This window comes from Buteo buteo, chromosome 5 (genome assembly GCF_964188355.1).
Source record: "Buteo buteo chromosome 5, bButBut1.hap1.1, whole genome shotgun sequence".
Taxonomy (NCBI): Eukaryota; Metazoa; Chordata; class Aves; order Accipitriformes; family Accipitridae; genus Buteo; species Buteo buteo.
Window position 1 is genome coordinate 12,553,652 of NC_134175.1, and position 15,124 is coordinate 12,568,775.

A 15,124-nucleotide genomic window follows, 5' to 3' on the forward strand; every position below is an offset into this window, starting at 1 on the left:
AATACCATCAGAAATCTGAGTTTCTGGAAACGTTTTAATTGTTTTGACTCTAAAATTTATTCAACCAGATCACACTTCTGTTTTATGGCGAGAAACCTGTCCCTGTTGCTCCCCCTCATGCACACCTCCCAGCATTTTATTGTCTTAGACCTCACTGATCATGAAAATACTAAAAATGTTTCTAGTGTTTATTGGCTAAGGCTATTCTTTGCATCTCACCTTTTGTGTACTAGGCCTTCAGTTAGAGTTGCGATGGGCGCATTGCAGTGGGATGAGACATGAGAATGGTATTTGCAGTCAGTGGAACAAGCCTCTATTGTGTGCTTTGTGTCATGCTATTGTTTTAGGATTAAAAATCCAAATAAGTTGTTTTTGCTTGGTCTCGCAATGCTAGTAGTTATTTGTTCCCCATCACTGTGTTCTTGGCTTGACTTGGGGGACATACTTATGTGAAATATTATTTAGAGGTAGATTGTTTTAAACTCTTTGAGTTGGCTTAGTTGTCTTCTCTCGGTTGCTTGTGTGAACGGTGGTTTTCAGGAGTAAATGTTATTTACTGTGCAGTCTGTCTTTCATGCTGTACCTGTGACAAGTGGAGAACCTCTACAAAATGTGACTGGTAGCAAATTTGTGGAGGATTGTGTTTTCCAGAAAATGAATGAACAGAAGGAGGTGAAATCTTAAGAATTTAGGCTCTTTTGTCAGAAGTTCCTAGCTGGATTTGAGTGGGCTGCTGAAATCTGCTGTGCCCCAAGCTGGTTGCAGGACGGTTGTCTTCAGTTTCAGGGATGGCTGTGTTGGTTTTTTGTGTTGGTTAAGATGCTCTGTTAAGATGCACCCATCCATCTTCATGCAAATCAATTTTGTCTTTTCTATTGACACAATTTGTTTTCCATTTATGTCTAGGGAACGTGACTACTAGCACATCTGTGTCTCAGATGGCAAGTGGGATCAGTCTAGTCTCCTTCAACAGTCGTCCGGATGGTATGCATCAGCGCTCTTATTCGGTCTCCAGTGCAGATCAGTGGAGTGAGGCAACAGTCATTGCAAACTCTGGCATTAGCAGTGGTAAGAAACCTGGAGCTGGGGGGGTTTATCTGGTTTGGGGTGAAGGGGGAATTTGGTGGTTTGCTTTTTTAAAAAGAGAAAATAAAAAAGCCACAACCTGATGTTCACCCAGATGCTCTGTTGGAAGCCAAACTTGTAGCATCTGAGAGAAAAAGGAAAAATTAGGTAAAAGAGAACAGATCGATGCAATACTTTTTCAGCAGGAAGAGCGAATGTAATTATAATACTGCTTAATTTTAATTTCAGGTACGTAATGTAGGTTGTTCACTTGATATTCTTATTATCTTACTCTGTGTGGTAGGTATTAGCAGTAAATTATCCTCCAGATCTTTTCATCGGCGTGTCCTTTCTCAGCTGTGCTCTTGCTTTAATGTATGCACACTACTGGCATAGTAGTAGTGTTTTCTCTGTGGAGCGTTTAACAGTATTAAAAGGAGCAAACACTATTCCAGATGGTGTTTTGCAATTATTAGATTGTAACAGTGAGACAGGGATTGTTGTTCTTAAAGAGTATGCATGATACTTGGTAACAAAATGGTGTGTCAGGCCTCAGCGGAGTGCCAGAGAAGGACAGAGAGATAATGCTCTTCACCTATAGCTGACTACGCAAATGAGAGCATCCTTGGAGCAGCTGTGGCGGGTGGGCTGGGACTCGGGTGTTTCTGTTGTGGTGTGCTGCAGAGATGGTTCATACTGGTGAAGCACACATGTCCAGGAGCATGGGGTTTCATAGGCAGTTAGAGAAACCATGGAAGGTTCATGAAACAGAGGGGGAAAGGAGGTGAGTGTGTGAAAGAAGAAAGAACTGAGAAGAACTTGAGAATATAGATAGTGGGGGGGTAAATTGTAAACAGGACAGGAGAAGGGGAAGAAAAAGCTGTTTCTGATGGCTATCCCTAAAATAGTGAGAGTTATAGGAGTATGAAAACTATTTCACATGCCCATATATGTATATGTGTGTGTATGTGTGTGTGTATCTGTATAAGATTTGAATCTGAGTATAGTCCTGATGCTGGCTCTGGGTTTTTAAGCAGCTTTGGACAGCTTTTCAGTGCCACCTTATGAGAACAGAGGGTTTAAAATCATACTCACTGAGGGCTCTGAGTGGCATTAGCTCTCAAGTTCATAGCTGCTGAAGCACATACATTTCTGGAGCTCTAAACTTGTGGAGAACATCTTCAGGAGCGTGATATTTGCATCAAAATGATACAGACTTTGGCCAAGAATTTTCTAAAGCAAGCACCCTTTATTTCAGCCTTGGTGATAGCCAGAGATCCTGCTAAGCAGCATGATAAAATATTTCAGTGCTGTTCTCTTCTGTGTCCACCCAACTTACCCCTTCTTTTGGAAACTGTTTAGTCTTTTATGGCAATCAGCAGTGCCCTACATGGATTCCTTTAGACTGAATCGGTTTCACGGTTAAGGCTGTATATTTCTCTCTCCTTTTCCCAAGCTGCTTCATCATTTTAATCCACCCCAATTCTACTTTCCTTTTAAAAGGTTATACCAAAGTTGTGGCTTTTTGCACCCTTCTTTTATACTGTAGCTTTTCAAAAAAAGTTGGAGAATATTGTATGTTTACCCTAGAAGGGAGGCAAGTGAAAGTCAAGATGTAGTCTCTGGTCCTTTACACCTTACCATACCTACCAATAGGTGAGCAGATGCCATCCCCGTGCTCCTTAGTGCCAGATGTGACAACAGAGGCTGCAGTAGAGGAAAATCTTCAAAATGCAGAATTCAATGAGTTCCTAAAAGTGGCACATAATTAATATGTTCAAAAGTAGAAATATAACCTAAATTCCTACCTTTTCCTTTCCCCTTTACTTTGTAATGCTGTTTCTATTTTCGAGATATTTGCTGGACTTGTCTTTTGTTGCTGAGGCTGCACTTCAGCTAGTTTTAAATTCCTGGTGAAGGGAACCTTTTCTCCTACACAAGCTCTCTACTCCCAAGTATGTGCAGTACCTTTTTCTGACTTGATGTTCATATGCGATTACTTCTGGATCAAAAGAGATGACAGCTAGCGTTATCTATGAAATATTCAAAAAATGCAGATGACTTGGCTTCTGAATAAGCTTGACTTGAATAATTTCTTGCAGAGGTTCTAATTAAAAAAAAAAAAGAAACGTTGGGGTTTTTATAAATATGTGGGGAAAAATTGGAGTTTTAGGCAACTAAGGGTCAGCAGAAACAGAAGTATTGTGATCAAACTGCTACAAAACCTCAAGAATAATTCACTGCTATCAGTGTATCATCTTTTGGTAAGCTCATAGATATGTCCTTTATGTTGGCAAGTTGACGCATGAAAAACCCTTTTTAATTTCAGGGGTTTTTTCTCCATTAAAAGATTTTTGAATTTTAGTCATAAAAAGATAATACTGTGAAAGCAGCAGGTATAGCGAGAAGCTAAGCATCTTTTGGAATTCAAATGCCAATGTACTGGAGAATATGCCTGCTTATTGTCACATGGTTTTATTGTAGACAAAATAACATATTGGGATTCAATTTTTCTCTGCACCTTTTTTTCACATTAAATTAATACTTTGTGTGGCTCCGGAGAACTTTTCAAAGTCTTCCGAACCAGACCTTTGGTTTCCTGGGGCTTCTGTCTTTCAAGCAGCTGTGAACATCTCCTAATTAGATAAATTACTTTGTAGTGGGCAGAGCCACAAAACAGGAGGTGCTGGTTAAATTAAAGGGGAAAAATAGAAAAATCCATTCTCTGAAATGGAATGCCCCACTGCTTTATGACTATTACTGTTGTAAGGTTTTACATTTAAGTACCTGAGGTTTAAAATTAAATGTCTAATATAATTTGGCACTGGTAACATGAAGCCTGTGACTGCCCTCGGAGAAAATCTAGACAGCTTAGTTCAGTGTTTCAAATTGCTGTCTGCTTGATAGTGAGCGGATCGTGCGACTGGCTCACTATTTAGCTAAATACCACCTGCTGTTCAGCATAATTTTGAATGCAGTCACATATTTGCCTTAAAAACTCAGAAATTTAAAAAGACTGTTCCAGCAGCACTTGAAAAATTAATTATTTTTACATTTTTTTTCTTACTCTTGTAAGTACTTGACAGAAGTAATTTTAGCAGCAAGAGAGAATAAAAACTGGGGGCAGTAAATCCCTGTCCAGGAACCTCTTGTGTAGATTCTTTATGGACCCAGAATTGATCTACATGTCAGATCCTGATGTAGTTTAAACTGTTTATCACCCTAATGGCGGTAGCGAGACCATGAACATCAACTTGTAATCCTCCATGAAAGAAATTGGTGTTTGCAGTCAATGAAGGAGCAGCTTAGCTTTATTGATAGATTTAGAACAATTACTGCTGCTGCAACTATTGGCTTAGAGGTTTTCCTGGATCGCATTGGAAGCCTGTGATTTTTTTTTCTTTGATAAATCTTTTTCTTGATGGATCATTTTTTTTTCACCCAGAATTATCTATAGTTGCTTGCTGCTGGAGAATAAGAGGGTTGTCTGGTCTCAGGGGAGCCATTCATAACCTGTGCAGGTGTTGGAAGTTTGGCTCAAGAGTGCATATCTGCGTGATTCCTCCTCTGCAAATTTGGCTCATTTTATTTCAAACCTTCTTTTTCTTCTGCAAGTTTTCTTAGCTAGGAAAAGCAGGACCATTTTGAGGAATCAAGGAAAAGCTGGCCAGGAGTACTGTTGTGAAGCATCTCAGACTTGAGTACAAAACACAGTTTTTTCTGATGGAACACAGATTAATATTAACTAGTGGTGTTGCTGCTACTAATAAGAGATGGTGCTGTCTGTTCTACAGTCTTCACTATTTGTACATTGCTAAAGAACTTGAGAGACGGATCCTCAAACTTCACATCAGAGCTTTCTTTTGATGGAAGAAACCACAGCCAGCTATATTACAAAAATTAGATTCATGAGACTTAACTCACAGAAGACTGAGGATGTTATTTCCTACCTGGGGATGAAGTAGTAGTTTGTTCATTCTTTTTAAATGTCAGGTTTTATAATTTGGCTTCTAAGACTGTGTCCTGAGACTATTAGAGGGATGAATTTCTTCCTTAAAGTTACAATATTAAGCTGTTCTGAAACAGTGCTGCAAACAGTAGTTTGCATGGGACAGGGATTTCTTTCCTCTGGACTTGTAAATTGTCATTTGAATTCTAGCATGATATAAAATTCTGCTGTAAATCAAATATCTGTTTAAATATCATCCACTTAGGCTTTATCACTATACAATTGCTTGTACGGGCCATTTGATCTCAGCTATAATTTATGTAAGTTGTAATACCTGGTGTCTTTTGAGTTTCTAACAGTTTGGTGTTAGGGTTTATTAATGTAAAATTGAGTTCTCACAGTGCCATGGGGTATGAGAGGTCATCAGAATGTTTATATTAATGCAGACCTTACAACTTGCCTTACTTTTCTTGTCGTAAGCACTTGGAATGATTAAACAATGAAGTCTTCTGCTATATGTTGAAAAAGAAAATGGTTCAACTTGCCTCTGACAGTCATAACACTTTCCTTTCAAAAGTGAACCAGAAAACATCATTTAGAGTTGTTGGAATTCAAGAGGCAAGTTCTTGACTAGGATAAATTATATAATTTCAAATAGATTTACAGAATTTCAGAAATGTTTGTGGTAAGTGTGTATAGATGGTTTAGGTTGGAAGAGCTTTTTCCTCCTTTTTGAAGAAGGAAATCATTACTCAAAAGCAAATATAAGGTAATTTTCTCCTCTTTTTTCTAGCTGCTCTAGAGCTACTCTGGGATTTTCTGCAGTTGCAAATATTCAATACTGTAAAATTTGCCATGTGTAAGACAGTGTATGTGCAAGTAGTTTACATTGTCTTTAAGAAAAGGAAGGAACAGGGAATGTTGATGTACTTTTTATACCCTTTTGTGATCAACAGACAAATTGCTTCTGGCAAATAGTTCCAGAGGGAAACTTTGTCAGTTCAGCAGGGTAAACTCTGCTAACAACAACTTATTATTGCCTTTGCTTTCTAAAAAGCCTAGCATACCTTGAGGAAACTTGTGTTATAAAGTACTACTTTCTAGCAATTCCTGGAAAATGATCCCCTTTCAGCGTGAGGTTGCATACTCAAAACCTTCCACTATTAAAATTTAGTTGACGTCTTTGACAAGCTTTTAACTGAAGTAGCCCAGTCAACCAGAACTATTAAGAAATTCTATGCAACAACGTCCTAGGTAGCTAGACTCCCACCAGCATAGTGTCTATGCCTTTACTCAGTCAAGAAAGGGAATAGGAAACTGATACTTTCTCAGAATTGCTGTAGTACCTTCCTTGTGGCTAATAATGCATGGCAAGAACTATCTTGCAGGACTTCAAATTTCAGACTGATTTTAATTTACACAGGGGGAGATGCAGTTTTGCAACCTGTGGTTCCCAAAAATAATGTAAGGCATGCAGGGCAGAGCAATGGTTGTGTGGGGGGTGACAAATAAGTTCCTTAGAATAATAAATTGGTCTCGAACTTCATCCTTGGTTTCAAAGCAAATTATGAGTTGCTGCGCCTCTTTCTTAAGAAAGAGTACAAGAATATCCTTATCATGTTTTCATAATTAATGAAATTTGACAAATTGCAAGCAGTCTGCCAGCACCATCTCATTTAGACTATAATTTCAGCAGTTTTCACTTGTGCAAATTTCATTGTCTGTGAGCATTCTGTATCTCCTTCTAGATACTCACCATAAAGTATATGAGGTAGAGATCTTGATGCTCTCATGGAAAAAAAGATATTTGCAGCTAGATGTTCTGCTATATTATTCTCATAGTTGTGTCAGTCATCATTTTTCCATTGCAGTATGCTGAAGAGGAGGATACCACAGGCTGCCTGATACTTAAATAAGACACTAGAAGTGGTGGTGTTTCACACTGGTTTCTAGAACTTCTTAAAGCAGAAGGAAGCCATATCATTTCAGTGCTCAGCTAGAAAGAGTAGGTCAGCAAAGAAATCCGATCACTGTCTGACAGCTTGAGCATTAGTCAGGAAAGCGTCCTACCTGAGCTTGAAGGCAGATGGAGAGAGGAAAGGTGGTGTTTCTGAGATGTGGGCATCCCATTTGTCTCCAAAATGGTGTTGGCATAAGGATAAGTTCTGTGAAAAGGGTTTCAGAGCATTAAACTAAATGATGCTTTCTGCCTGTGGTTTTTTAGGAATGTGTTAGCATCCAGAAGCAGTAGGACCCAATGCTTACCCATTCCATATTGTAGACCATAAAAATCTCAATTGAATGGGAAACTTTAAGATTGATTAGGGAAGTTCCTACCAGGTTCACAAAATGCAGGCACTTACCTTGTGTTCTCTGGGTATGTGTTTGTTGCCAAAATGATGGGTAAAACCTGTCCTGTCATACAAATGAAGAGTGCTGGGACGTGTTCCTGAAATTCTGCCCAACATGCCAAGCTGAAAAAAAATAATCAAGGGGCAAAACCTCTGCAATCTGCTACCTCTGTGCAGTATGGGTTCAAACGCTGCTGGCTTGCTTACTGCTTTCAGTATGCTTCCCACCAGGTCATCCAGGCTGTGGGTTGCAGTTCAATGAACACCAAAGTGTAGATGAGCCATTGCCATATGGTCCCACTGGACTTTGCATCCGGCAGAGAACACATTACTTCATGATGAGTTAAAAGAATGAAAGATATGAAAGCGGTTCTTCAGTTTGTGTCCGTGGTGGAGGGGGGAGATGGCACCAGTAAACCTTTGAGACTTAAACTGAGCTGGGTCGCGATGTTGGTTTAAGGAGATGATTTGGTACGTGGGCATTTCTGCACAACTTTGCTGAGTTTCAGCTAAGTACTTCGGTATTTACCTAGTCCTGCTGTTTAAATCCTGAGCTATATTATATGGATTTTTACAATTCTGCAGTTCTCCAGAAACCCATCTGTTTTTCTTGTTTAACATGCTCTTCTTTCTGCTGTCCCCCTCCCCCTGCTTAAAATATAAAGAGTTACTGCATTCAGCAATTAAATTCTGCAGTTGGTTCCAAAATGGCAAGAAATGTGAGTTTCCATCTTCAGATAATTTGACATTGGCAACCTCGTGCTCGTCTTAATCTTGTTCACAGCCTAAAGTGCCAAGTGTCTGTCAGTAAATTGTTTATGTGACTAAATTAACTTTTTGAGTGGAACTATAAAGCTTTGGTTTTTCCCGACGTTTACTTATGGAGGCTTAAATGCATATTTTGCTTTTAGTTTTGCTTAAAATTTAAACTGAAATAGGAAAGCGTATGGCATGTTCCTTACAATAAGGAAAAAAAGATTTTTTTTCTTTTCCAGTTACTGATGTTGATTAACCTGACTTGATTGTCTAGCAGTGTTCAATAAATCAGTGCTTTTTCTGCCTGTAGCTGGGTTTGGTTGTCACACCTTCTCCGTTTGTCCCCACTCATGAGAAAATTAAAAAAAAAACAAACTCAAACCGAAGCACTTTATTTTTATTATGGAGCTTAAACTTTAGCCTGACAGGATAGTGAGAATAGTGAATGTTCTCTTTATCAGGTCTTGAAGCTCGTGTCTAGGAGACGCTCTCCATTCCTGACCTTTCAGGCACAGGGTCAGTGTGTTGCAGTACACTGCTTGTGGTATTTAACCACAGCTGAAAGTCAGTACTTCGCAAGTAAGGGGAGTGGATACCCAGCACTGATATCACTAGAAACAGGGGGCACTTTTAACTTCAGGTTGTGTTTTAAAATATCTCTCTCTCTCTATCTCTCTATCTCCATAGCTGTCTCCTGGTCTAACTTCAGCTGCAAGCTGGTTCTCTGTAGCTCAGATGCTTGACATTTGACAGATACCGTGCTTAGAAGTCTGTAAAAGATATTCTGTTCTCTGTTTCTATATGAGTATCTGTCAAAATGGAAGGGTTAATATTGAAGATGATTGCGCCACTGTACAAAGTGAATTCTTCATCAGGGAGGTCAGCCTGTAATCTCATTTGTATAAAAAGATATTTTAGTCTTTCAAAGATTTTTTTTTTTTTTAATGTTTGTAGTTCAAGTTTGCTTTAATCTTAAATGTTTGCAGTTTGGAATGAGCTTTGCTGTGATGTTTCTTGGCAAGTCAGTCACCAGATAGTTTGAGAGAGAGGATCAGCTGTGATTTTTTTTTTTCCCCGTATCTCAGAAGTAAATGTGACCTGTGGTCTTAGACTGCTTAAATAGTGGCCGAGACATCAACACATTGACTGCATCCAGCAGCGGCAGAAGGACGGATCTTCTGGCACTAGCTATTAAAAGCTGAAGAGCTGTATTTGATGTGAGGATGCCTGTATGCATTCAGGAGTGATGTATCTTGATAAATTATAATTGCAAGGAAAGAAGTACACGAGATGGATTCACACAATATTCTACAGGAGTTTATGAACTTTGAAAAATAAGATTGTGTTTACAGAGAATAATATAAATTGAGACACGTTCTCAAGTAAACACACAGGAAAGACGTAATACTGCAAGAGCAAAGTGTGACACTTTATAAAATCTTATGATTCAAATACTGTGGCTTAAAAATTTCATAAGCCCAATGCATTCAATATTTAAGGACCTTATAAGTAAGACTTAAGGAGTGAAATGAGTAAGCCTCCCAGATAAGTACACTTTTCTTTTTCTTAATCTTTTAATCTAAATTTTAATAATCTAAATTTATATAACAATAATATAGATTCTAAATTTAGATAAAGTTTAGTAATGTTTTAAACACAAAGTTGAGAAAGCTCATGTATAGCTATTATTGGAGTAATTCCTGAGTTCAGAATTTCTTCTTTTTATGTCCATACTTTGGAATTTCAAATAGATGCTTGTAATAATTAGATTTCTTGTTTAATGTATGTCCAGAAGCACACTGCTTTGTTTTGCCAGGATCTGGACAAAATGTGTGCAAGAAACACAGACGATACTTTTATTTCTTCCCTGGTTTAATGAAGTTTCTGTTCCAATTAACATGAGAACGGTTGTCTCATCAAGCATGTCTGTTTGCAGGCTCGGTTTCTTTCCAGTCCAGATCACAGAGCGTGGGGTACAGGGACGTTGTGTATATGTTACCTATGGAATCCAACACTTCAAAGCTTCTTCACAGCATATACAGTTCAAGGAGTGAAAGAAGCCTCTGTTAAATCCGATACGCAACTCTTTCACAGCCTGCTGATTGTTGGGGGACAGCTGAAGCACAGAGACCTGGCCTTCCCGCAGGTGGAAGAGCATCTCCTTTCAAGTCTCTGGGCCCTTCATTTGTTACAGTTGATATCATTCCTTAATTCAGCAATCATGTGCACCACCCACGGTCCAGGTCGATGAGGAGTATCCAGTTTACAAGTTGCTCTAGGCGAGTGGCTCTTCTGATGCATGGATTTTGTGAGAGCAAAAGAAGGGCCCTGACTTTGCTTGTCTAAAACCTCAGAAAAGCTGGTAAGAGCTAAAAAGAGTGCTTGATTAAATCTAAAAGTAAAAAAAAGTTTGTCAATGACAGTTATGTCACCTGACACCTACAAAAGGTAGCAAAGACATAGCTTTATGTTAAGAGCTTTACTTTTCGGCTGTAGGTTTCTGTAATAGGAAAATGGGTCATTTTGCCTTTGATGAAGAGTATCCTTGGTCTTGCTTCCATTATTTCTTTTCCTTTCTGACGCTGGTGCTTGTGGCATATGTTACCAGGAAAGCCTTAGCCCTTTCCTACCTAGCATGATGCAATTAACTGCCTGTTTGCTATACAGCAGTTATTCAGGTTTAATTGGAAAATGTTAATAGTGAAAGTCTCTTGATTTTTTCCAAAACACTGGTATTAGGGCTTGTCACTGAAGTCTTGTGGACTGACGGTGGAGAGTTTCCTATCTTCTTCTCAATTACCAGTGAGTGGGTTTGATGCTTGAAGTTATCCACAGGTTATACAGCCTGAAGGTGAAAGTACAAGAGTAGAGACAAGAGACATCTTTCTGGCTCTGAGCATTTCTTTGAAGAGAGTCAGTTCTTCCTTTCTGTCTTATTTTGCCTATCTTGAAATACAAGGTAAATATTTTAGTAGGAAATTATTCAGTAAGGCATAGGTTCATTATTCTCCAAGTGCCTTGAGACCTCAAGGCTCTGTTTCAAAGCAAAATATTGTTAAATGAGTTTTGTTTGCAATTGGAAGACAATGCTGATCGCTAGATCAGGGCGGAGCTCTGACCCTCTCTGTTTAATTAAGGTGAGTTTACTATGCATATCATTTTGACCAAGGATATAAAACAGTATTTGTCACAAAATGTTGTGTGTACTTGATCATGGTGTATCTTGTTCATCCAAGATCTATTCTTTCAGCGGTGCTCCAAGTGTTTATTTTTCTGCAAATCAACATTAGTTGGGATGGGCTTGATGGGTTCGCTAGGTCCAGCATGCTGCAGCTGGTAACTATTCTTGAGGTGTCTGATGATCTACGTGGCTTCAAAAGTGGGGGATAGACTAACCAACACATGGCCTGGAATCAGACCAGGAGATACTGCCCTGAAACCATTCTGCAGCCGTATGATTTGTCTTCAGAAGGACCATCCATATTCTTTCTCCTCCATGGGGTGGCTAAGAACTAGTTACCTGAAATGAATCGCCATAACTGGCTGCCTTCTGTAATATTCCTCACCTTTCTGTTTTGTATACAGTTGATGGCCAGGAGAAGCAATGCCTGTAGCATCATAGACCTAGTTTGTAGCAATTCAGGGTGACACCATGTAAGAATCACATCTTCTCAACAGATCTGATGCTGCCTAGTGAGAACGTTATGCCAGAAGAATTAGAGACATCCCTTATTCATCTAGACTGTAGATCTGTTCAGCGGGAGCCATGAAGTTAGTTTGCCTTGGGATGTGGTGGCATCCTACAATATCTGAGACCTTGCATCTCTTTCTAGTTTGTTGTCCTTACATATTCAAACAACTTGTCATGCTTGATCTTTCCACAGGGCATTTTCAGCCTACAGTACGAAGTAGGCAAGTGCAAAGATGCACCTGTGTAATGGGGGATAAGATAAATTAGCAAACTCTGTTAACTCAGGGAGTAGTTTATATCATCTCTGCCCCTGACCTAAACCTGCTTTAGGCAAGATGTGCGGAGGAGAGATTAGCATCTTGTTCCCAGTTCGTGTTCTGAGGCTTGCAGGTCCTCTAAAATACAGTTAGTCTTTATTTTGCTTGTCACCATATTGGCAACACAGGAGGGTCGCTTAGGAGTAGATGTTTCCTGTCCTTGTGTCAGGTGGTAAATTCCTTCTGTGATACAAGGAGCTTACTTCATAAGATGGCTTTGAAAGGGAGTTAGCAGGATACGGTTGCTTCTTTTCTTGCTTGCAATACTTTGATTTCTAGGGAGCAAGATGGTGTATTGCTAGCATTGTAACATGTTGCTCCTTAGGAGGGAAAATGTAGCGAGCAATGTACTTTTGTGGGCTTTTTTTAAAGATTATATTGCATTTTTGCTTTCATGCTTCCTTTAAGACAGCCAGACATTGCGTGTTAGTAAGAAATGAGCTAGAGGTAACTTTGTCTTTCCTTTAGATAAGGGAGATTGTAACAAGGGTCTTACTATCTCTGAAATTATTGAAGCCAGTCCTTCCAATATCTGTGCCTTACTGTCATGAGACTGACTTTCTTTCGCAAGTCTGTGGATGATGTCCCTCGCTTGTCACAAAGTGGCTTATTAGGCTGCCGAGTGGAAACAATCCTGTCATGCCAAACATGCCTTCAGGTCTGCTTCACTTGAGGCATACTACCACGTATCAAAAGCCAGACCCTCCAAAAGCAGGGAGATCTTTTTTTGTCAAGAAGAAAGCTTTGTTTTTCTTATTTAATTGAAATTGCTATTAGAGGGAAGGAGCCAGTAACTTGGGCATTCAGTGGGGCTTTCTGTACATGACAGGATAGCTTTGTGATTTACAGGCTCTAGGCATGAGGCTGGAAAAATGGTAGACACCGTGGAAAGAGAATACTCCTGAGGCTCTTTCATCTCCATCCCCCGGTTCTGCTCAGAGCTTCCTTTTAATTTCATTCAGTGCAGCAGGTTAATTTAAGCCCTCGATAGCTTGAGTGTCCAAGCTGAATTCAGCTAAACGATGACCGGATGAGCCTAATTCCTACCAAGGATATGAGCTCCATGTACTTTAAAAATATTTGCCTTTTTTTTTTCTGCAGGCTGTAATCTCGTGCCACCCCTTCTCCCCCACTCACAAGTGTTTATTATCATCTGCAGATTTCTGCCAAGCTGCAGTTTTGACAGGATTTTAATGTCAGTCCTGTACATCGTTGCCTGACTCCAGCCTTCTGCAGTCATTGTGCAATTGCAGCATCCCTTTAACTTCGGTTTGAGGCAGAGGAGGAATATAAAGAACTTGATAGAACATTTATGGTAATAGCTGTAAAGGGAAGCTGTAGAGCATTGGATTTCACAGCCAGAAAAATCTCAGCTTGGGGAAATGGGTCTGAAATACAACTACAGATGGTTTTAGTCTATTGCTTCCCCTGTTTAAATAAAAGGATTGCTTTTTTCGCCTCTATTTAAAACACATGTGTGGAAGATGAAAGTGTCCAGCTATTTTTTTTATTATTCAGTCCAGCTACCGACATCTTTGCCTTATTTCATTTCAACACTAATGGCATAGTAAAAGTTCTGAAACACCCTCTTTGGATTCAGCCTTCCTTGGGTCGCGGCAAAGATTCCTGCTGCAGTCAGAGCTGTTGCTGTTGTTTTCGTCATCAGCACTTTCTTTTTCCCCTTGAACCTGGTGCTATTAATTGTGTTGCTGCTTCTGCTCTTTAATTGATCCCATTCACCGGTCCTGCTTTTGTAACGTCTGACTTCTTGTCACTTCGGCAAATCAAAAACCCAAATTAATCAATCTCCAGCCACTTGAGAATAAGGCTGCATTCGGGAGCTGGGCTTGACAAAAAAGTCTAATTTTACTTTGAAAGCCTGTTGGAAAATTTTAACAAGAAGATGCAAGAAAAATGTAAACCAGATCAAGCTCGACTTTGGTCTGTGGAGAATAGCGTCACCTGTTGAGTTTGTTTCAAGTTTTTGTAAATAGGTGATTTGACAAAAATATGAAATAAATCAAAAGACATGAAGATAGAAGAGGTCAGAATACTCTTGTTTCCGCTGCAGATGGTTACACAGGAGAGAGGGTTGTGTGTGTGCGTATGAGAGAGAATAGGAACCGTGGGCCAAAGATGAAGCTCCGCTCTCGGATTTTTGTATCTCAGCCTTTGTGCTGTGCTATTCCGGCACCTTATATGTTGCCTCCTTTCCTCATGCTTTTCGCACCCCTGCCCTTTTACCCTGGCCTGGGGCACTCATGCCTGCTTATTGTCCCTAATTTTCTTCACCTCCTTGGTTCCTGGGCTGGTATCTTCTGCAGCTTTGCTGTGCAGGCACTGCAAGTGGTGAAGGAGAAATTACTTCAGTTTTAATATCGGACATGCTCGGTACAGATGTTTGGGAATATGGGATGCAAGTTAGTCATTGTACTGTGCTAGGGACACCGAGGAATCACAGGCTGGGTTTGAATTGGATTTCTTACCCTTTTCAAATCTAGGAGGATTCTCGCGACATCCTTAGAGGACACAAATGGAGTTGTCCACGCGGCTTCCAAACAATAAAACAATAAAAAGATAAGAAGTGGGACTTGTGTGGAATATTACCTTTTGCAAACATCGTAATATTGCGAGAGGGTATCAAATGTGTTTGAAATGGCAAATAAACCGCAGTACAACAGCACAGCCCTTGAGACTCTTCTGAGAAGGATTGGTTGGTTTCATTTTTCATTTAATGTTCCGTCTCACAATTCTGGGTTGTAGTTGTAGACAACATACTTCTTCCTTTCCGCCTCTTGTTTCTTCTACCAGAATTTGTCATAATTGAAAAGAATTTCTCTTACAACTGTGATTACAAAATGCATCTAGGGGAGAGGCAGGCATGGGACTTGCTTTCTGGAATAAAAGCTGCATTGGCTTTTTTTTTTGTTGTTTTGTAAGTTCTAGCAAATGAGGGTCAGATTTGAACAAGCAGAATCTTTGTCTTATCCCATGT

The 15,124-nt window shown here is 39.6% G+C and overlaps 1 protein-coding gene across 9 annotated transcripts in view; it reads left to right on the plus strand.

The window, feature by feature from the left end:
- Positions 1 to 15,124, plus strand: part of AGAP1 (ArfGAP with GTPase domain, ankyrin repeat and PH domain 1) — a 395,049-nt gene that overhangs the window by 277,159 nt on the left and 102,766 nt on the right. For 6 of the 9 annotated variants that reach the window (XM_075027850.1, XM_075027851.1, XM_075027843.1 and 3 more), the window contains one exon: positions 907 to 1,068. The exons of the other annotated variants lie outside the window; for them this stretch is intronic. In XM_075027850.1, the coding sequence (XP_074883951.1) occupies positions 907 to 1,068 (162 nt within the window). The remainder of the gene's footprint in view (positions 1 to 906; positions 1,069 to 15,124) is intronic. 9 annotated transcript variants of the gene reach the window in all.